The sequence below is a fragment of the Lepidothrix coronata genome, unplaced genomic scaffold (genome assembly GCF_001604755.1).
Source record: "Lepidothrix coronata isolate B3197 unplaced genomic scaffold, Lepidothrix_coronata-1.0 Scaffold5, whole genome shotgun sequence".
Classification (NCBI taxonomy): domain Eukaryota; kingdom Metazoa; phylum Chordata; class Aves; order Passeriformes; family Pipridae; genus Lepidothrix; species Lepidothrix coronata.
Window position 1 is genome coordinate 89,571 of NW_016690185.1, and position 20,857 is coordinate 110,427.

Below are 20,857 nucleotides of genomic sequence, written 5' to 3' on the forward strand. Positions count from 1 at the left end.
TTTGGGCTGTTAGATTTGCATGAAGTCATTTATTTATTTCTGTGCATGAATTATTTATCCTTTCCTCTAGTTTTGGCAATTGTCAAAAAATGAAGAAATGCGGTGTTAGGCTCATGTTCTGGAAGGCCATATGTGAATGATCTTTTCATGGAGACATTTAAAAACATTGTTTTTCAATAATTTTTCCTTTGGTCTCAGTGCTTAAAGCCCCAACAGATTCTGATATAAAGCGCCAGTTACTCTGCTGTCTTGAGTATTACTAGTGCCTCATCCTGGTCTGTGAGCTTAGGCAGAGCAAAACATGTCTCAGCAAACCACCCATTGCAGTTGCATTTCTATAATAAGACCATTTCTTAGAGATAGACCCTGAATCAGTGATTTTGGTGAAAGCAGTGATTTTGAGCTGTTACGAAGTGTGACCTTAAACACTTGCTCCCCTCTATTGCTTTTATTCATTTTATGTGTTGTCACTGAGGAAGCCACCTGAAAGGATTTTATTTTGTGGCATCACTTTTAGAAAACTGGTCACTGAACAAAGGAGTAAAAATTATGTAACTGTAGGACTAGTAGTTAAAAAAAAAATAAAATCGGTGTTATTCCAGGACTCATGATGGCCTGTCCTGTTTGCATGTGGAGAATACTGCTGTTCTAATGAAGCCAGTAAGAGTTTGTTCGGTGTTTTGGATTTTTTTAAGCAGCTCAGTGGTCCCATTGCAAAATACCCTTGCAGAGTTAACAGGAGTCGTTGTTTACTTCAGTACCCTCTCCCCAGACAAGGATGTAGGAGCGTTGATCTTCCGAAGCGCCATCTCAGATCAGATTTGGAACCGGAGCCGGTCCAGCTCATGGCCGAGAGCCGCGGGCAGGCCAGGATGTGCTAACTGGGCCTGGCGGGCCCCGGGCGTGTCCGGCCCCCGGCGCCTCATTAGGACCCTGGTCAGTTCCAGGGCCGCCGGCCCGGGCTCCCGCCGGCCCCGGGCTCCCCGTGCCGGGCCGCCCCGCCGGCGGCCGCGCTGGCCCCGCCGGCCCCGCTCGCAGCTGGCCCCGCTCGCAGGCGGCTCCGCGGGCGCGCCCCGGCCCGCTCGGGCAGCGACGAGCGCAGCCTGGCCGCAGCAGAGCCGTGCGGGCTCGGGCTGCCGCCGGGCTGCGCCTTCCTGCTGGAAACGCTGCTGTACTGAGAGGAGGGATGCGGCGCAGTGCTGGAAGCTCTGAAGGGAGAGGAGCTGAACGACTCTGCAGAGGAACTTGTGGGCTAAGTCGCGCGTGTCTGCCGTGCGGCGCGGTCCGAGCCCCGCAAACAGCGCCGGGGCTCTGTTTTTTGGGAGCGCCCGCGGCTCCCGTCAAGGGCTCCCCGCCGAGGGGACACCTGGCGGACAGAGCTCCGAAGTGCCGCTCTGGCACAGCCCTCCGGCAGCCCGGGAACGGCTCACCCCGGGCTCCGGACCTGGAGTTCCGCCGCTGTCCTGCCTCCTGGCCCTGAGAAGCTCCCTGCTTCCTGACCTCTTATTAAGCCGTCCGGCTAAGCTGCGGAGAGGCAGGAGTCCCTTTTGGCTGCGGCAGGGGGGTTGCCGGCAGTCTGGAGCCAGCCTGCCTTGGCACTGCTGGCACCCTTCTCCTGGAGAGTGCCCCTCATCGGCCTCTGCAGCTGAGCTTGCGGGGGCACGGTGAAGGCCAAGAATTCCTGACCAGAAAGCCACCCTCAGCTAAAAGTCATCTGGGCAGCTTTAGTCTGGGTTAGCAAAATTTCAGTGTTGGCACACATGCCTGTGCAAGAACATCCTCTGCCAAAACAACTTTCTGATGGGTACAGGCTGAGAAATCATCTTTGTGTTCAGCTAAACCGGGGAAGAGGCAAACACTGTCTGTAAGGTGGATATCAAACAGTATCTGCTGTGTCAGAGACTGTTTCAAGTTGACTAGTTCAAGGAGTGATTTCTAGAAATTCTGAGAATTTCATTAAAGTCGTTTTAATTAAGGCCAAGATATTTTTAAAACCATGAAAAAACTCAACCTATCATGTAGTAAAACTGGTAGGGTGTGCTGTAGCTTGGTTGTGAACTTTTCTTGAGAGAGCAGATGGATGTAAATGAAGATATATAGGGAAAATGAGAAGAACATCTGCCTTTTTCAGCTCTTTATGAGACAAGTACAAGCAAGACAAAAATAAAACTGAGCCACTGAGCTTGTTTCAGCATATGGTAGGTGTAGGAAAATTTCTGGAAGTCCTTCTCTCCCTTCCGTCCAGATGCACAGGTCAATGGAGTATTTAACTACCTCTACTGTTGATGTTTAAATTTTTTTGGTAGTGTGCTGAAACACACGTTGAAATGCAAACGAGTACAAACAGCCACAGCATACACCCAGCAATCTGTTTCCAGGTGATTACTTGATTCCATGGTTGTCATTTGTCCCCTTTATTTTTGCTAGGTGTTAGTTGTTTATTGGAATTTTTAATCTTGACCAGTACACAGGCAAGGATTTCTCTGTCTGTCTCTTTCTTATACATTAAGAGTTATACAACAGAAGAAAATGTAGCATGAGAAAATCAGAAGGCTTTGCTAATTTATGAAGGGCTGTCTTCATACAGCCCGGGATTTCTACCACGCTTTGCTGAGAAGGACTGTTAAAAGAAAAATAAAAGCTCACTGAAGTGAGCTGTCTGTGGGGTCTGATGACTGCCGCTGATGTGTCTGATTTGGTAAGGACATCGATTCATTTTGGCGTACAGACAGCAGTAATCACAACTCTCAGTCTTCATCAACAACTTCTGGTGTTCTTGTCTTGTCCTGAAATCCTAGTGAGTAAAAAGACAAGTGGCAAGTTGTGTGAAAGGGATATGTGTAATTCATTTTACCATGAAAGTTTGTATATTGCAGAATTAATGAGCTTTTTACCTTCCTTTTTTTCCACTATCTGAGCAGCAGGATCAATCTGGCAAGGGCTTGGGGGTCTTGGTTTACAAAATTATTGGGTTTTTAACATCATTTGGATACATTAAATTTAAGAAGATTAGTGAGAAACAGAGAGACAAAACCAGTAACTCAGCAGTGTTTTGCAAAGGGTTACTCCAAGGCACGTTCTTCTGAATAATGATGAATTGCTTCCTGATTTGTGGTCAGTGACTTTTTTTGGTATAATTACTGTCAAGAAGGAAGCTGAACAACCAGAGTACATTTCCTAGACCTACCATAGTGGAGCATTTTCTTCAAAACCCTTATGGCTTTTTGACCAAACCCACTTAATATATGTTACTGGAACTGCTGATTCCTTTTTATAGAAGAAGGTGACCTGTGAGTACATGTCCCAAACCTATTTCATATTCTGTTTTGTATGCCACTGTATGCTGGTAAGAGAACTGTAGGTTGTCTTTTTTTTTGTTTTGTTCTCTATTTAGCTATCAGGGTGGGTGTAGAGTGAAGAATGGAGGAGGGTGGAGGGTGGTTTCGTTTTGATCTGGAGGAGCAGTCATTCCAGTTCCTAACTTATTAGAAAAGTGAGTTCTGTAGCAGTGAAGTGATTGCTAGATACTGAATATTTTTGTTTGCTGGAACTAGACTTTTGGGGGTTGCCTTTGATGGAAGAAATAACTTCTGAAGATATTTGGTAGTCTCTGCACGTTTCACTTACTGTTTCTTCTTGTGAATATATTTCCACAAAATCAATTTTTAAGGTGGTATTAATCATTGGTTTCCATATATCTTGGTAAAATGCTAGTATCTTACAAAGCTCTTTGTATTGTATCCAACATGACTGTTCATTTATTTCTGTTTTGCTGACCTGTCACTGAAAATTTCTTGTGTTGTCTGCTTTACTTTGTTAAGGGGGACAGGGCAAAAGAGGAAGACTTCTCAGTTTCTGCTGGCAATGAACTGATCCTCTGTTGCTCTTGTAGGTCACTGGAGTTATAAGCAAAGAGTACATCCCAAAAGGAACACGCTTTGGACCCCTGGTAGGAGAGATCTATACCAGCGATACGGTTCCCAAGAATGCGAACAGAAAATACTTTTGGCGGGTAAGCAGGAAAAAATAGCACCATGTTGTTGCAGTAAGCAGATCACTAAATGAGTAGGGCTGAGAAGCTGGGTCACTTCCTGCTGCAGACCCATCTGATGCAGAGGACAACCTCTGTACACTGCCAGGCATGAACAGAGCCAGTGGGTGAATTAAGCTGAGTAAAAGCCTGGCTGTCTTGGATGTAGGGACTGTGTGGGTGGAGAGAGCAGTGGAGATGCACAGCCCTTCTCTCTGTCACTTTGGCTCTCTCTTTCAATACGGGTCGGTGCTCGGTTCTGTAAAGAAATAGTTCTGCTGCTTGCTGTAATGGTAGGCTATTTTGCATTTCTTCACAGTGGAAGGTCAGTCTAGTTTATGCACGTATCAGTCCTTGATTTTTCCCACTGTGAAGAAGCTGTGAAAGTAGTGCATAAACTTTTACTCTGCAATTTTGATACATTTGGTGACATTTTTTCATGGGTTTTGAATAGAACTGCTATAACACAGTGGTGGTGGTGGTCTTCAGTGTATACCATTCAAGTCATAAATTTTTCTAGTCCACCTCAGGACTGTTAGAAGAGCAGCCCAAGGATCTTAGTGAGGGAAAAAGAGACAAACACTAGAGGTGGTGCCTAAGCTGTACTCCACAGCATAAGATGGAAGGGAGCACTAGCCAATTTGTTTTTGCTTGAGCAGTCTGTGCAAGGGAATGTGCTTCCAGTTTATCAATTGACATAATTCTCAGTTTCCTTACAGACCCACTATTACTTGTTAGAGAATATTCCTTAGCCCCATGTCCTTCCATAGATTTGTTTTGCTGCCTTCTAGTCACTTTGTTTGTGCCTAAATCCATGGATTTGGGACTGTGTCCAAGCCTCTGTGCTCAGGTGCCTGCCTGCCTTAGTAATATACCAACCTCATATCCAGGTGAAACCCAGGCCAAGCACCAGTGTTCCCCATACCCCTTTCTTCCTACCTAATTGAATCATTTTGGTTTTCTCAGATCGTCTTTGTGCAATGTAATAAAGGACTGCACAGGCAGTTATTTGCATGACCATTTTTACAAAGCAGGCAACTCTTTTCACATTCATAAGGCCACAGAAAGTTTCTTTTTGATGAATTTTTTGGGAGCTTTTGTGCAGTATAGGAAGAATCTGGTACGCTGGCCCTAGTCCTGCCAGTTGTTAATAAGATAAGCAGACACAGAGAAGAGGGACTGCTAAACATCTTGCAGGACTTCATTCGTATATTGCAGCAAGAAAGATGACATCATTCTCATGATGTGATTTTAAGCCTTCATGCGGAGGGATCCTCAGAAAAACTATCCTAGGAGCCATCTAAGCATCATTAAATTCCCTGTTATAATCTCTTGATTCGTTCAAGACAGACTGCTGCACTGAAAATTAATTCCTTCCTAGGGGTCTGACACAGGCTTGCATATGCAAAGGAAATTGTGGGAGATAACTTTCCACATGTTATTAAAGGCATCCTGGGCTTGCTGGCAGAAGCAGGAACATCTGCTCTGTGCACGGGGGATGCTTGCCTGTGCCTTGCCCGCGTGAGGGGAGCAGGGCCGCCCAGGGCCCACGTCATTTCTGGGAAGCGCGCCGTGACTCAGCACATCTGGTCTCGCCTTCCCCAGAATAAGTGGGAGCCTGGTGGGTGCCTTTGCCAGGGGAGCCAGATCTGTGGCCCTGACGTGGGAGTGGTGGAGGGCTGGTTTGGGAAGTGGCAGCAGGTATCAAGCACCGGAGCCCCGCGTTCCTGGAAGTTTGTGAGCTGGGGTGAGCAGAGAAACCCGAAGGCTCTTCTTGATGCAGCATAACTCACCCAACTCCCTTCCATTTTCTCATAACAAACACACCGCAAAATCTCTCGCAAGCTGCTTTGATGAGGCCACATGTATTTCCCCCTTCTCAGTTTACAGGAAGTTACTCTTAAAGAAAGTGATTCTGGTGTTTGCGGCCAGCGTTAAAGGGCCAGGCTGCCTTGCCCCTCTGTGACTGTGGCTCTTGGGGAGCAGAGGAGGGGTCCTGGCTGGCCGGTGGGCGCTCGAGGGGCGTGCTGCCTGGCCAGGTAGGTGCGAAAGACAGTAATGTGTACACAAAGGCAGAAACACCCTCTGGAGTGTTTTCCCCATAAGATAAGCTCTGTCTCCCCTTTGGAAAGGCATTTCCTGCTCAGTGAGGTGCATCTCTGGTGCAGGCTGCTCTCGCTTCAAGGTCTGGCTTTTGCCTGGTCATCTGTTTTGTGAAACCCAGGAACTCCATTTCATCCAGCACGGAGCTAGTTCCCTCCAAAAGTAAGCAATGTGTCTTTAACAAACATGTCTGCTGGATTTTCCTTGATTTTTTTTTTTAAAGTAGTTCTCTTATTCTTACAATTTCAAGAAACAGTAGCTTCTGTCAGTGATTGGGACTTCTTTCCCCTAAAGCCGCTAAGCAGTTTTTAGATTCATGTTTTCTTTCCCCTATGTGGACAAGTCAGAGCATGTCCCTTGATAAGAAAAGTGACTTCTCATGGGCTAGCCCCTCTCTAGATCTTCGCTAAGTTATGGCCTGTGAATTTCATCTTTGCCTCGCCCAGCCGTTCTACAAAAGGGTTACAGTTCAACTATGAGCAAGTGTTGCTTTAGGACTCTGGTGGGGGGTGGAGAATGTTTGCATAGTTTAAACCTTTGGGTGGAGGTGGTAGGAAACTGCAAGTACAGAGGCCATAGAAAAAGGCGAGAAAGACTGACGTAGCACAGCCAGTCAGTCTTATACACAGGTGACTCAAAGCATTAATGCAACATGTACTCAGACCCGCAGTCATCAGCATCACCCACTTGTTGATCATAGCACCAGGAAAAGGACTATAAGGTAGATTGTTCACACAGGGAGAGTACTCTGCATTTCAGATTTTGTGTCTTGTTTTCCCATACTACCAGAGACACAGGCTAAGCTGAAATGGAAAAGGTGACTGTGTACTTATATTTGAATACCTTTGTAACTCTCAGGATGTCATAGTTGGAAAGGCAGGAACTCAGCTTGGACTCATATTGCAGTGATATCTGCTCATTAAAAAAAAGCTTATTGTTTTCCCCCTGGACTCTGTACGTACATGTTGCGTATAGTGCAGATATATATATTCATAAACACTTCCTCTCTATTCCAGATCTATTCAAGTGGTGAGCTTCACCACTTCATTGATGGATTTAATGAGGACAAGAGCAACTGGATGCGTTATGTAAACCCTGGCTACTCTGTTCAGGAACAGAACTTGGCTGCTTGTCAGAATGGAATGAACATCTACTTCTATACCATCAAGCCCATCCCTGCCAACCAAGAGCTGCTTGTGTGGTATTGCCGAGACTTTGCAGAAAGGCTGCACTATCCCTCCTCCAGAGAGCTGACAATGATGAACCTCAGTAAGTGGATTACAGTATGAGCAAGGAATGCTAGTAATGTCTCTTCTGCCTATACGATCTAATAATAAGTTGTATAATTACACAGCTGCATCACCTGTTGTGTCACAGTAGGTAGCTTGGAGTAGGAAAGGGGAATTAAAAAACCCAACACAACAGAAGGAGTTCCCTGTGCCTGTTCAGATGTAAATAGATTATAAAAAATCTGAGTAGTTGCTGGTTTACAATCTGAGTCTGATCTGATGAAATTCTGGATGGACAACCTGAATATACCCTTTGCCTTCAGAATCACAGCTGTTGGTTCACTCTGACTTTTCAAGTCCAGATCTCACAGTAGGTTGAGCAAAAATCTGTTTTGATAGCATATACTAAAGGTTGTCCAGTCATACTCCCAAAGGGCTGCCCTCACTGTACCAGGAAGTGGCAATGTGCCATGACTGTCTAGGTGTCTGACAAAATACGTGTTTACTGCATAATGCACTTTGAGCCTTGCATCTACACTTATTTATCTTATGGGAGCAAACCTCCTGTGGTCTTCGCATCGGGTTACTTGTTTTTTAAGCTTAGTGCACTTTGTCCCCATTTCTTGGCTTTATATCGCAGCTTTCATTTTCTGTTCAAAAATAATAGCACTGCTAGCAGAGGGAAGAGGTGTTTCCAGGAGTTTATCTCTGTGTTTCTCTGTGGTTTCTGACCATTTCCAGTCTTGGTGCTTTACTCATAGCTTAATCACTGCCTAGCACCTCACCCAGAGCCCCTTGAAGAGAGGGAAAGATTCTTGCTGACTTCTCAGTGGACTCTTAGGCCACCTGCCCCACTGCCAGCTACTCTGAGATAGAGCATTCTTTTGTCCTTCTGCCAGTGCCTACACTGAAATTTGAAGGAAAAACCAAGCAGTTTTTTTTATAAAAAGAACTTTTTTGCGGTTATTTGGCAACAAGTAAGGGGTTATAAAATATCAGTGTTGCTTTGGAGATCATTAGAGCTAAAATGTCATCCTGTGTCATAAAAATGATGTCACACAGATTAATCAAAAGTACATTTTTCCTCTGTGGATGTCATCCTTTCATCAGTTTTTTGTCTTTCCTTACAAATTAATAGAAGAAAACTTATTGTCTTTTAATGGCAGGCGGAAGAGAGGGAGGGAATGTCCTATGCAGCTATATTCTCTATTCAAAAACTGACTCAGTGATTCTCTAATCTTTGCACATATGTCATTTCACCACTCTCTGGGCAGTTTTATTTCCTGATACGATGAACTGTTGGCTTTTCAGTGGGACCTGCAGGTGGGATGAGACAACAGCATTTAGAGTTCCTGTGAATGAGGAATTTGCAAAGATCTAGCTAGGAGGATGCACAAATGTGGGATCGGTTTCCTGCGTCTGCTGGCACCTTAGGTTTCATTGCAGAACTAGCAAGGAATATATTCATAAAGTGTTAAAGTGTTTCTTACTGTGTCCAGTTACTCTTACTCAAATGTGGTCAAAATGTGGTGTGTCTGGACACAGCAGAGTAACCCATTTTAGTAAAAGTAGGCTCAATATGTGGATTTAAAGAAATGGGATCATGAGCCACAATTGTGTAGTTCAGCCTTAACGTTTGCAGTATTTCCAGGTGCTGAAATTGAAATAACCATTCTTCTCTTTTAAGATAACTACATTTAAACCATTTCAAAATTTTATGTTAGCCTCCTTTGCCTAAAGAAAATAGCAGTTCAGCAAAATAAGAAAAAGCTTTCACTTTTTTTTATTTTCCCCCTCATTTTTATGATAGACATATTCAGGCCTAAAGCCTGCATTTGGGCCAAAACCCCTCCAGGTACCATAAAGATTGAGGTTTTCTAAAGTTTTGGTGCCCTTTTTTGAAAAGTACAGAAAAAGTCTAGAAGTTTCACAAAGATGCTTATTTGCAGAAGGCCCTGTAGCAACAGTGCAAGCAAGGGTGGTTTTTCCAGCATTAATATTGGAACTAGATGAGTTTAAAGTGAATGCCAGCACTTAGTTTTCTTCTGCCTCTTCCTTCCCAGGCCAGTTAAATTTAAATTAGTGAGCATTGTGCTGCCTCTACAGCCTCTCTCTCTATCACAAAGCGTGACCAAGGTACTATGAGTAAAGTGCAGAGGGCTTGTCCCCAGATCATTAGCACGTTGCACCTGCTGCAGATGTGGGGCTTTGGCCCACCAGAACAATCTTAACACAGTCTTGCTTGAGGAGACCCCCACACCAGCACCTGCTAGGAAGTCAAGAAAGTCCTCTCCAGATAAAAGGATTGCTAGTAATTTGGTGTTTAAAGTGGCATGGCTTCTCTCAAAGGAGCAGGCGAGCATCTCTGCCCCTCCCAGCTCCTGGCTGCTGGTTTTGGCACCCTCTGAGGAAGAGGGAGGGGAAGTTGGGATCCAGGTCCCACAGCAGGCTGAAGTCAGGGCCTCCTCCCACAGGACATGCACTGATGCAAACATGAGGCAGCCAGTGGCTGTGTTGTGTTGCACTCAGATCTATCCCTCTGCCCTGTCTAGGGTGTGCAGAGCACACTGGTGCCTGCAGGAGGCTTTGGAAGAGCCGTCCGTACCTTGGTTGGCTGCCCTGCCCAGGACAGGCGAGGCCACCTTGGACACACACCTACAGAGACCTTCCAGTCTTACCAACGTAAAATACAGGCAGCTGCTTTAAGTGCCTCAGGGGTTTGAGGATCATGATCTTGGAGTTCAGCATCTCAGTTCCTCTTTAAGCACCAGAGCAGGATGGGCCTCTGGGGAAAAATGTATCAGGGAATTTCTCTGGCTTTATTTCCTGTAATTAGTGGCCTCAAAAATGAGAGAACTACCACTTTAGAGCATAAATATATTTACACATCCACATATTACATCTACTTGCCTCTGTAACAGCAAACTTTCAAATTAAAGGTAACTTCCCCAGCGTTAGTTCATTTGTGCCCTGTAGAAGGAAAGCATCCAGATTCAAGACAGCAATTAGGCATGTACTTAGTTGTGGGTTTAACCCTGTCCTCTGTGTTTTCTTGAATTGGGGCCTTTGACCCAGTCCTTCAGACGCTGGAGCACACACCTACCTTCACAGCCATGATTAGCTCCAAGTGGAGCTACGTAACTTCGAGTGGATGTTGAAGTGCCTGCAAGCAGTTGCACAACAGTGGTAGAGGAAAGACTCCACATTATCCCAGCGGTAGAAATTCAGTCTCATTTTAATCAATCCCCTTCCCTTTCTTGCCTGTTTTGAGGCCCCCAATGTTTTCTGTCAGGATTTAAGATGTCACCTTCAGATGGTGCCGTTGTCCAGGAAATAGTTTTAAGTATGGGGGCACAAGATTTCCATATTCTGCTGGCAAAAAAAAAAATTTTTGGTAATTTGTTAAATGGGCCTAAACTTCATTCAACTGCTCCTTCAGATTGTCTTTTAGTCTGTGATATTTTATATTTGGACTATTTAGCAAACAGACTGAGGAAATTTACCTCCAGGTTCCCACATAGTTTAGCATTTCATTCTTACCTCATCATGGGAGGACTGTTTTGGGGTGGACGGTGGAGAGGGTAACAGTTAAAAAAAACACAACAAAAACCCCCCAACAAAAATGCAACAAAATCCAAACAATTGCACTGACTTGGGACGTGACTATTTGATAATAATGTTCATATATTGCAATCATATGATGCAACTTCCTGCTGCTCTGTCATGTTTGTCTCCTCAGTCAAGTGCAGGCAGGTGACATCTTTTGGTCAAGCTTCAGAAAAAAAAGTTCAAGTCAGGGAAAGAAAATTTGCATATTTACAAAATATTTGGCAATCTTTTTGTTTCATTAACAAGTTTAATGAGGCATTATTTTAAATGTTTCAGCTTCTATAAGGATTAATTTTTTAATACTTTTTTCTTAAATGCAATTTATTCTTTTCTTCTTCCTGCTGGCCCTGACATGCTGGCCGTTAGCTCAGCCCTGCCACTCGCTTTCCCTTTTGTTTATGGGCAGTTTCACTTTCTGGTTTTGAAGCTTTTCTGTTTGGGTTGAGAGGAAACATCTGCACTTGCTTAAAAAAATGCCTCCTGGAATGTTCAAAAGGACTCAGGAAAAATTATTTTTAAGTGATATGAAAGGTTTTCTTCACAAAGCCAGAATTTGGGGACTAAAGTTGGACTTAATATGGAGGATTATTTGAAGGCTCCCTTAAAGACCTTCTCTGAGCAAAAAGTTTTCAAAGGCATGCCACCCTGCCTTGGACACATTCAGAAAACAGATGATCAAATTATGTACTTCTGAATGTTGGTCTCCATTCTCATTTTGAGTGCAAACACTCTTTGTTTTGCCCGCTTCACAACTTCGAGGTTCTCTTACTACTAGCAAAAGAAGTGCTTAATTTAGATCGAAAATGTGAATCGGCATAATTAAGCTTCACCACTCGAAGTGTTCAGTACCATCTCACTCCTGAAATTACTATTGAAATTACTGTCTGCCTACAACCGTTTTTCAAGTTTTTAGAAAAAACCAGATCATTGTTTTTATGAAATCTTTCTCAGGCTACAGCTCAGAGCACAAGAACTGAGAGCAAAACCTACAGCTCTGCAGCAGTCTGTAGCTGGAACACCCACATTGGAGTGACTTCAGGCAGCCCCTCCACTCAAGTTTTGTTAATGCTTAAAAGTAACAGCAGTTTTGTCCTTTTTCTCCTTGCACGCACTCACTAATCTCAGATCTAACTAAATAATCTGTTGACCTCAGAAGTGGATCAGGCTCCTCAAGAGGCACGTCTGGAGGTTTTTTTCTTTCTTTTTTCCCCCTCTTCCCTCAGATCAGTAACTTAAAAATGCAGCTGCACTGTTCTTGTTTTGTCATGAATCTCTTTTCCGTGTCTCTCTGACCGCAGAAACTAGACAGATCTTGGAAGAGTATGTGCCTATATTTAGTGTGTAGTGTGTGTGTGTATATATGTATGTGTGTATATGGGGGCAGGGGGGAGAAATGCATTTCAAGAGCGAGAGGGAGACATTCTGATTGGTAAAAACTTAAATCTAAGATCACAAGTTTTAAAAAAAATCCATTTATAAAAAATATGTCTCTGAAGTGTGGCTCCTATAAGAGCAACAAGAAAGACTGTAAACCTCTCAATCAGTTTCAGCCCTGGTTTAAATCCACCTTCAGCATAAAACCTAGGAACCTCTCCTTGGCCCACAACATTACCTTCTCTTATTTTACACAGTGCTGACACACTTGTTTATGTGTGTTTTTATGTTTATGTGTTTATGTTGATCTCTCTGGTATTCCCAAGTGTCCCTTGTGCTCAGGTAGTAAGGGAAAAAGCCAAGAGGGGATTTATGGACCGAAAATAGCTTTCAAACTAAAGAGACTCGTCACAATTAGACTTAAAAAATAATCTTTAAATATCGCAACTTCTGTCTACACATGGAAATTAGTAGGAAGGAAGGCTTTATTGGGAAAATTCAGAAAGGAAGGAAAGAGCAATTATCTTTAGTGAGTCAAGTGGGAGCATGGGCTTGTTGCACAAAGAAAGTTTCACTCTCTGCTTGAGCTTCCTTTCTGTCACTCATGGGCTTGCTCCTGTGTGCAAGGCGCGTATGTCCCCACCCTTGTGTTTAACCTTGTGACAGTAGGAGCTGTTCCTCCAGCTGAAGTGGCCCCAGTTTCTCTATCGCTTTTCCAGCAGCACCAGCACTTCTCCTTCCTCTTCCCCTCCCCCTGGATTTTTTTCTTTAGAAGAAAAAAGTGTCAGTTTGAACTTCCTGCTTGACAGACCCCACTGAGAAACTGATATGGGCCTGATAAGGTGGTATTTATTTATTTTTCCTGCTGCGAGGCTTCACAAGTCCCACTTCCCACCCCCCCCATGCAGCTTTCAATACTGCTCGGTCTTGATACTTCCCAATGCTGATAGTGTCACTGGAAATGTTTGCTCTTGGACACTGGTGTGGTGAAAGGCAGCTGATAAGAAGACACAGATAATATTCCCAGTGCCATTGTGGAGCTTCTCGAACCTAGTAGACCTCAGTGTTATGCCCCAAAATCTGGTGGACTTTGAGAAAATCAGTTACCAGTCCACAAGTGCAGACAAAATGACCAAAGAAAGTAGATGATTTTTAAAGCTAGACAACATAAATAATATGCTATTATTTAATTTTTTATACAGCTCTGCATTAAACTTTCAACATTGAGAGAAGTAATCTGTGCATTTATGTGTGCATATGCTTGCTGTACAACACCTCTGAGTTTTATCTTAAATATTTTAATTGAATATTCGATTTGTGAAAATACACAAACTGCTCATATATCTCAAACTAAATTTGCTTGCAAATGCCATTTGAAAAAGGATGCTACTGTAAAGTGGATTGCTGTGAGTAGAAGCATGCTTTGAAAGCAGCTGTTCTGTTGGACACGTTTAATAAATGGCTGTTTCTTTGCCTTATAGGGTAATGTTGCCAAATGATAGATTCCTTCAGGGTAGTGAATAGTGAAGCAAAGAATCCATGTTGAAAGCAGTATGGTCATTGCCTGTTCACATGTTACTTGCTGGGTTCAGATGATCCTGCAGAAATAACTGTTTCTCACCTCAGATAGTGAAGTAAGAGCAGTCAGTCATGGAAGGAGAAAAGTGTCTAAAGGACTGTAATATTTTTGAGTCACATACATACCAATGTTGATTTGTAACTCCTGATGGAAAGCCGTGCACATAACTAAGCATGATTATGTAGTTTTGTAGTTTTTCCCCATAATAAAATACCTTACAAGTAATCAAGATTTTTTAATTACCAACTTAGATAAAAGCAGACTTCTTTTTCTACTGAAGACGCCTTTCAGTGTACTGTCTACATTGTAATATGTCCAGATAGCAAGGTCTTTGAATTCAAATAAATGGAGTATGTGCTGAACTGAGATGAATGGATGCTAGCTTCTATTTACTTCTAAATATATATTTCTTTTTCCTTTTTTTTTCTTATTTTTTTTGCTAAAGTACATTTCAACTTAAGCTGGAGCCAACCAGTCTTGCTTTCTTTTGCTTTGCTTCAGCATTTTTTTTATAAAGTACAGCTGTAAGCAGAGGAGCTTTGCATAGACTGAATGCCACAGAAATCTGCAGTAAATAGTCTGCTTTGTTGTAGATGTTCCTAAGCAGTATATTTAATGAGTAATGATCTGTTTACTGATGGAGAATACCTTCGCTTTGAAGAAGGCTTTCATCCTAGCCAACCATGGTTTTTTTGGTACTGTAAGTAATTGAACTGGCTGGTGAAGTGACTGCTGCGGTTTGGCAAAAGCTGATTTGTCATGCCTTGTTATTTTACTGAGGAACATTTCTGGGAGTGTTCTGCAAAGTCCTTCTGTTAAACCTGTATTATGAACAAATGCTCGTTACCACATTTATTAGAAATACTGCTTAAAGACACATTCAACAGCAAAGCTAGTCAAATTTAAGGGGAAAGAAAGGTGAAATCAGTTTGCAGAGTGGAGACTAACACTCTGCAAATGCATCGTCATCCAGATCTGTATGTACTGTCTGGTATCCCTTAAATTAACAATGCTTTTTATTAACACTTAATACCAGCAGGCATTTCTTCACACAAAAAATTAGTCTTTTGGCAAGTTAAATGATTGCTCATCTTTGAGAGTAGCCATTCCTTCCCACTAAACTTGTAGGAGTTAGATTGTGTTTTGAAAAGAGATAATACCAGTGACATATCTAAGTAATCATTACCTTGTCTTTGTATTTCAGCACAAACCCACATTAATCCAAAGCAGCACAGTGCTGATAAGGATGAGCTTTATCAGAAGAGCATCCCAAAGAAGGAGCACAGTGTGAAAGAAATCCTGAAAATGGAATCCAATCCTCCAAAAGGAAAAGACTTCTTCCAGACCAACATTTCACCAGTTACTCCAGAAAAAGACTTGGATGATTTGCGTAAAAACTATAGCCCAGAGAGGTGTTTCTTCCCTCGAGTTGTCTACCCAATCCGACCTCACATTCCAGAAGACTATCTGAAAGCTTCCTTAGCATACGGGATGGACAGACCCAGCTACATTACTCACTCACCCATCCAGGCATCTACTACACCAAGTCCTTCTGGGAGGAGCAGCCCAGACCAAAGTTTAAAAAGTTCAAGCCCTCACAGCAGTCCAGGGGTCACTGTTTCACCTCTGGCACCTACTTCCCAAGAGCACAGAGAGCCATACTCTTACTTGAATGGATCATATGGCTCAGAAGGATTAGGGTCTTACCCTGGATATGCACCCCCTGGCCACCTCCCACCTACCTTTCTACCATCCTATAACCCCCACTACCCCAAATTCCTGTTACCTCCATTCAATATGAGCTGTAATAACTTGAGTGCTTTGAACAATATCAATGGCATCAACAATTTCAATCTCTTCCCAAGGATGTATCCTCTTTATGGCAACCTGCTCAGTGGAGGTAGCCTTTCCCACCACATGCTGAACCCCACCACACTCCCCAGTTCATTGCCGAGTGAAGGAGGCCGTCGATTGCTGCAGCCCGATCATCCAAGAGACTTCCTCATACCAGCACCTAACAGTGCCTTCTCTATCACAGGCGCTGCTGCCAGCATGAAGGACAAGCCATGCAGCCCTACCAGTGGGTCACCCACTGCTGGTACAGCAGCCAGTTCGGAACATATAATGCAACCTAAACCTACCTCAGTGGTGTTGGCTGCCACCGGCGGTGAAGAAGCCATGAATCTCATTAAAAGTAAGAGGAATGTGACCGGTTACAAAACTCTCCCATACCCACTTAAGAAGCAAAATGGGAAGATCAAGTATGAATGCAATGTTTGCTCCAAGACCTTTGGCCAGCTCTCCAATCTGAAGGTAGGCAGTGGAGAATAAGACAGGAGTCTCCTGGGAAGGGCTCAGGTTTCTCCTTGTAGTTTTCAAGGAAAAGTGGAGACAGGCCTCCCTTACTTCCTTGGCTGTTTATCTCTCTGGGCTTAATGCAGCATCCCCCACTCCCCACAAGAAATCATCGTTGTGTGTTTTAGTGCTGACACCACCCAATTAACTAGATGACATTGTATTTTGGCAATGGGACTCTTCTGCTGACTCTAGGAAACATCTGAAAGTACTTTTGTTATAGTACTGGAAACTGCAAATTAATTGCTTTGTTTCTCCATAGGTGCACCTCAGAGTACACAGTGGAGAGAGACCATTTAAATGCCAGACTTGCAATAAAGGCTTCACACAGTTGGCTCACCTCCAGAAGCACTATCTGGTACACACGGGAGAAAAACCTCATGAGTGTCAGGTATGTAACACACACAGAGACGACTTCCCTTGGAGGCCGAAGGGACGGCAGAGCTTGTGCACATCCCGTACGGTGTTCAGGGAGAGCTGAGTGACAAACCCTTGGCTACTCAGGGCTGGAGTCCACACCACAGCCATGCACAGCCCTGGTGCAGCAGCATCTAGGAGAGAGCATGATTGCTTGTAGCCTGCTAGAGCAACATCTGCCTGATACAGTTTTGCCATCAGCCACACTCAAAATGCCATTCACCATTATTTAATTAAAAAAGGTGGGGATTTTTTTTTCCCTTTATGAGAAAGTGTGAAGATATAAAAAGCTGCTGCTTCATCCTGCTGTCTCCTCCTAGGTGTCTGTGATTTAAACCATAAAATCCCCTCCCACTCATTCACTGTTTCTCTGCCACCCCCCACATTAGGTTTGTCACAAGCGGTTCAGCAGCACCAGCAATCTCAAAACCCACCTGCGGCTCCACTCTGGAGAGAAGCCTTACCAGTGCAAGCTCTGCCCAGCCAAATTCACCCAGTTTGTGCACCTGAAGCTGCACAAGCGTCTCCACACCCGGGAACGCCCCCATAAATGCATCCACTGCCACAAGAGCTACATTCACCTCTGCAGCCTCCAGGTCCACCTGAAGGGCAACTGCCCCGTCGCTCCTGCCTCTGGCCTCTCCATGGAGGACCTGAATCGAATCAATGAGGAGATCGAGAAGTTCGACATCAGTGACAATGCTGACAAGTTGGAAGAAGTGGAGGACAATATCGACTTAACATCGATCGTGGAAAAGGATATACTGACCCTGCTCAGGAGGGAAATGGAAGGAGCTAATCTGAAAGTATCTCTACAGAGGAACCTAGGAAATGGGCTTATCTCATCAGGATGCAACCTTTACGAGTCATCAGATCTGTCAATTATGAAGTTGCCTCACGGTCATCCACTACCTCTGTTACCTGTAAAGGTCAAGCAAGAAACAGTTGAACCAATGGACCCTTAAGACTTTTTGGCAAAGTGATTTTTTTTATTTATGACTTGGCAAGTCAGGGTGCCTGTAGCAGTTGCTTGTACGTAGTTTCAATGCTGCAAAGCAATCTTGGCTTACAGTAGTTTCCCTACGCTCTCCAGCTGAAAGAAGGAACTCCAAAGTTACTGTTTTCTCAGGGCATAAAAAGGGGCAAAGGACTGTGCATTGCCTCGCCAGTTACTAAAAGACAATCATTTATCCATAACTATTTTTTCAATGATAGTACTTCATAATTTATTATGCAATTAATCATTCTAAAAGCAATAATTAGGAAAATGTTTACAATGACTGGAAAATTCATTGTAATTTTTACTTTAAATGTTTTTATTTTTGTTTTATGGCCATTCTTTGTAGGTATGTTTTTCTGCACATCTGTTTTAAGAACCTAAGATTGGGGTTTCAGTAAATGTGTTTTATGTACCAATGTCTTTTAAACAAATGCGGTTTTTCATATTGCCAAAGTTGGACATGTGACATACAGAATCCTAGATCATGTTTGAAAAAAATGCTATGTACTTTTATGTGCAAATCACCCCACTGGGAATAGAAAAGGAAAAAAATAACCAAATCAACAACCCAGAGTAGTAGCAAGCAGGGAAGAAACTGTTTCTCCTGCCTCTCTGAGGAGAGGAGAAAGATTCTTCTACCTGCAGCTCTACCTCGAACAGATGTGGCACTGACCTGCCATGGACAGTACCACAGGTTTTAGAAAACAGCTCTAGCCCCACACATTGTCATGTAACTTTAAGACCAAAGGAATGCATGAGCTTAACGTGGTTTTTCAAAAATAAAATCTCACATTCTTTTATTTCCAAAAGCAGTTTAAAAGCAAAGAAACAATTATTCTTAATATTCTGCCTGAAATGAGGTTTTTGGCAGATTTCTTTCTTCTGTTTTTTTGTTTTGTTTTGTTTTTTTGGCCAGAGCCTTCCAGGGATAAAAAAAAAAGATGGTCAGATTCCCTGAGAAAGAAGGGGTTCGGTTTTACTTGTATTTTCCTCTCCCACTTTGCCTGGGTAAAAGTGGGAAACAAAGTCCTTTCCTGGCACATAAATTTTTTTCGTCCTTCCTGTACGACTCAGATTTTTCTCAGTATTTGTGTTTGTACATTTTGTGGTTAATTTAATTAAAGAAGAAAAGGGCATTGCAAAGTTGTTGAACAACAATTACCTCAGTGCTTGTGTCCAGTGGTGCAGACAATGCTGTTTTAACTAAATGCTTTGCTACTTTAGAGAAGAAACCAAAATGTGCACAGGGAAAGATAGAATGCACGTCCTTTTATCTTTTTGTTTTGCTAAGCCCAAAGATGATATGGTGATGTTTGAGGTGTAGCAAAGAATACATGTATATTTATAGATATATTTATACCACTATACTATATATGTATATGTATATATATTTATACCACTTAAGTTGTGAGCCAAACCATGTAATAAAACTTATTTTTCATCTAAGTGTGAAAATCAAATGTTACCCAGTTTTGCATATAACCAGTGACCTCAAAACCAGAAGATTGTACCAAGGCATTCATCACTTGCAAGTACACATGTGCAGTTGTCCAGGTGGAGCTGGAACTTGCAAACACCTTACATGAATGACATCATCCACACTGGCATCCCAGTGAATTCTATGGGAATGACCCTGTTTGCAGGACAGGGCTTGTCAGCTCCCTACTCTCCCGGCAGTCTGCACTGGGGGGGAAGGAGGCTGGTGGTCAGTCAACAGACAGCCAGAAAACATAATTGAAAGAACTTGGAAAGAAGCCAAACATGACCAATGTTTGATGTGGTCACAAATCACAGTAAGGGCAGGAGGGAAGTTAGTTGACATAAGCCCCTCGTCTCATTGTACCCTGCCATTAATGATTTGAAGAGTTTAACTCACATAAATATAAGCAGCATTATTACACAACTCCCCTCCATGTATCTTTTTTTGTCTGGTTATATTCTTACAAAATTTAAAATAGTCCACCTCTGCAATCCAAGGTTCAGTGATCTTTTTCTTTTTTTTTCAGCAAACTTCATTTTAATGGCTTCTGTTAGAAAAACAAACAATCCTGAAATACAAGTCTCTCAACACAGCTTTTGAAGGACTACAGTTCATTACATTTCCACTTCTGCAAATTGTGAGGCTGACATCTTTTAAATGTAGCAATAGTTCATAAATATAGTACTTAATTGTAGGAAAAACCAAAGTATCACTACTCTGTCACTGGACACACACTTTTCCTATTATTGCCTGTAGTGCTTTCTTGTATTTGACACAAATTTTACAAGAATTTATATGCATCAGCTTTAAGAATTGTTACTTCTCTTTACTGTTTCCCCCTTCCCTTAGACGTTTTACATGTGAATGTAGCAACAATCAACAGTGTTTTTGGGGGTTTTTTTTTGTCTCTCTTGAGAAAGACTCTGACCAAAGTTAACAGGCTTTTTACTTTGCTAGAACAACAAACTATCATATGTTTACGTATTGGTTTACATCATTATTTATGTGCAAATTGTCAAATGTAAATTAAATATAAGTGTTCATTGCTTTACTGATGCTTCCCTTGTCTTCAATTTCTCTGCACTGAGTGGATGCATAGCCTAGATGTGGGGCACTATCCTCTCCTGGCCCCAAATGTGTGCTATGGCGAGGGCAATGGTATCTCCAGCAATGCTGACTTTTTCCTTTGTGGGTTCTGATTTTCCCTGATTGAAAGTTGTAGACAGCAATGCCAGAGCCAAGTACCCATGCCTTCGTTTTTTACAACTCTTTCCTCAGTTTCAGGCAGTACCTGTAAAAAAAAACCCAACAAAACAAACAAACAAACAAAAAACAACCACAACAACAAAAACAACCAAAAAAACCCCCAAAATTTTCAGTGTTTCAGTGGAAATATTTGAATGCTATCTGCCTTGCAGATATGTGACCAGGGTTCTCATTTACATTTTTCCAAATGATTGTCATTTCTGGCCTGAAACCCTAACCACTGGGACCACAATGACACACTCAAAATGTCAGTGTGAGACCACTTAGTCCTGTCTCAGCATGGTGGGAACTGCATTCAAAACAAACGTGGATCTGTTGTTAAGTGCTCATGAAGGAGATGTGAATACATACTAAATTCGGGAGAAGGTCAAGTGTCTGTCCCCTTCCCCACCTCAGCCCAAACGTAACAGCAGGC

At 42.9% G+C, this 20,857-nt stretch overlaps 1 protein-coding gene across 6 annotated transcripts in view; it reads left to right on the forward strand.

Moving 5' to 3' along the window:
• Positions 1–20,209, forward strand: part of PRDM1 (PR/SET domain 1) — a 56,329-nt gene extending 36,120 nt beyond the window's left edge. For 3 of the 6 annotated variants that reach the window (XM_017830486.1, XM_017830509.1, XM_017830480.1), the window contains exons 3-7: positions 3,893–4,012; positions 7,150–7,402; positions 15,129–16,237; positions 16,542–16,670; positions 17,086–17,661. In XM_017830486.1, the coding sequence (XP_017685975.1) occupies positions 3,893–4,012; positions 7,150–7,402; positions 15,129–16,237; positions 16,542–16,670; positions 17,086–17,661 (2,187 nt within the window). Of the gene's footprint in view, positions 1–1,602; positions 2,199–3,067; positions 3,291–3,892; positions 4,013–7,149; positions 7,403–15,128; positions 16,238–16,541; positions 16,671–17,085 lie in introns of those variants that run through there. The other 3 variants (XM_017830496.1, XM_017830504.1, XM_017830472.1) reach the window with 3 other exon arrangements.
• The last annotated feature ends 648 nt before the right edge of the window (positions 20,210–20,857 follow it).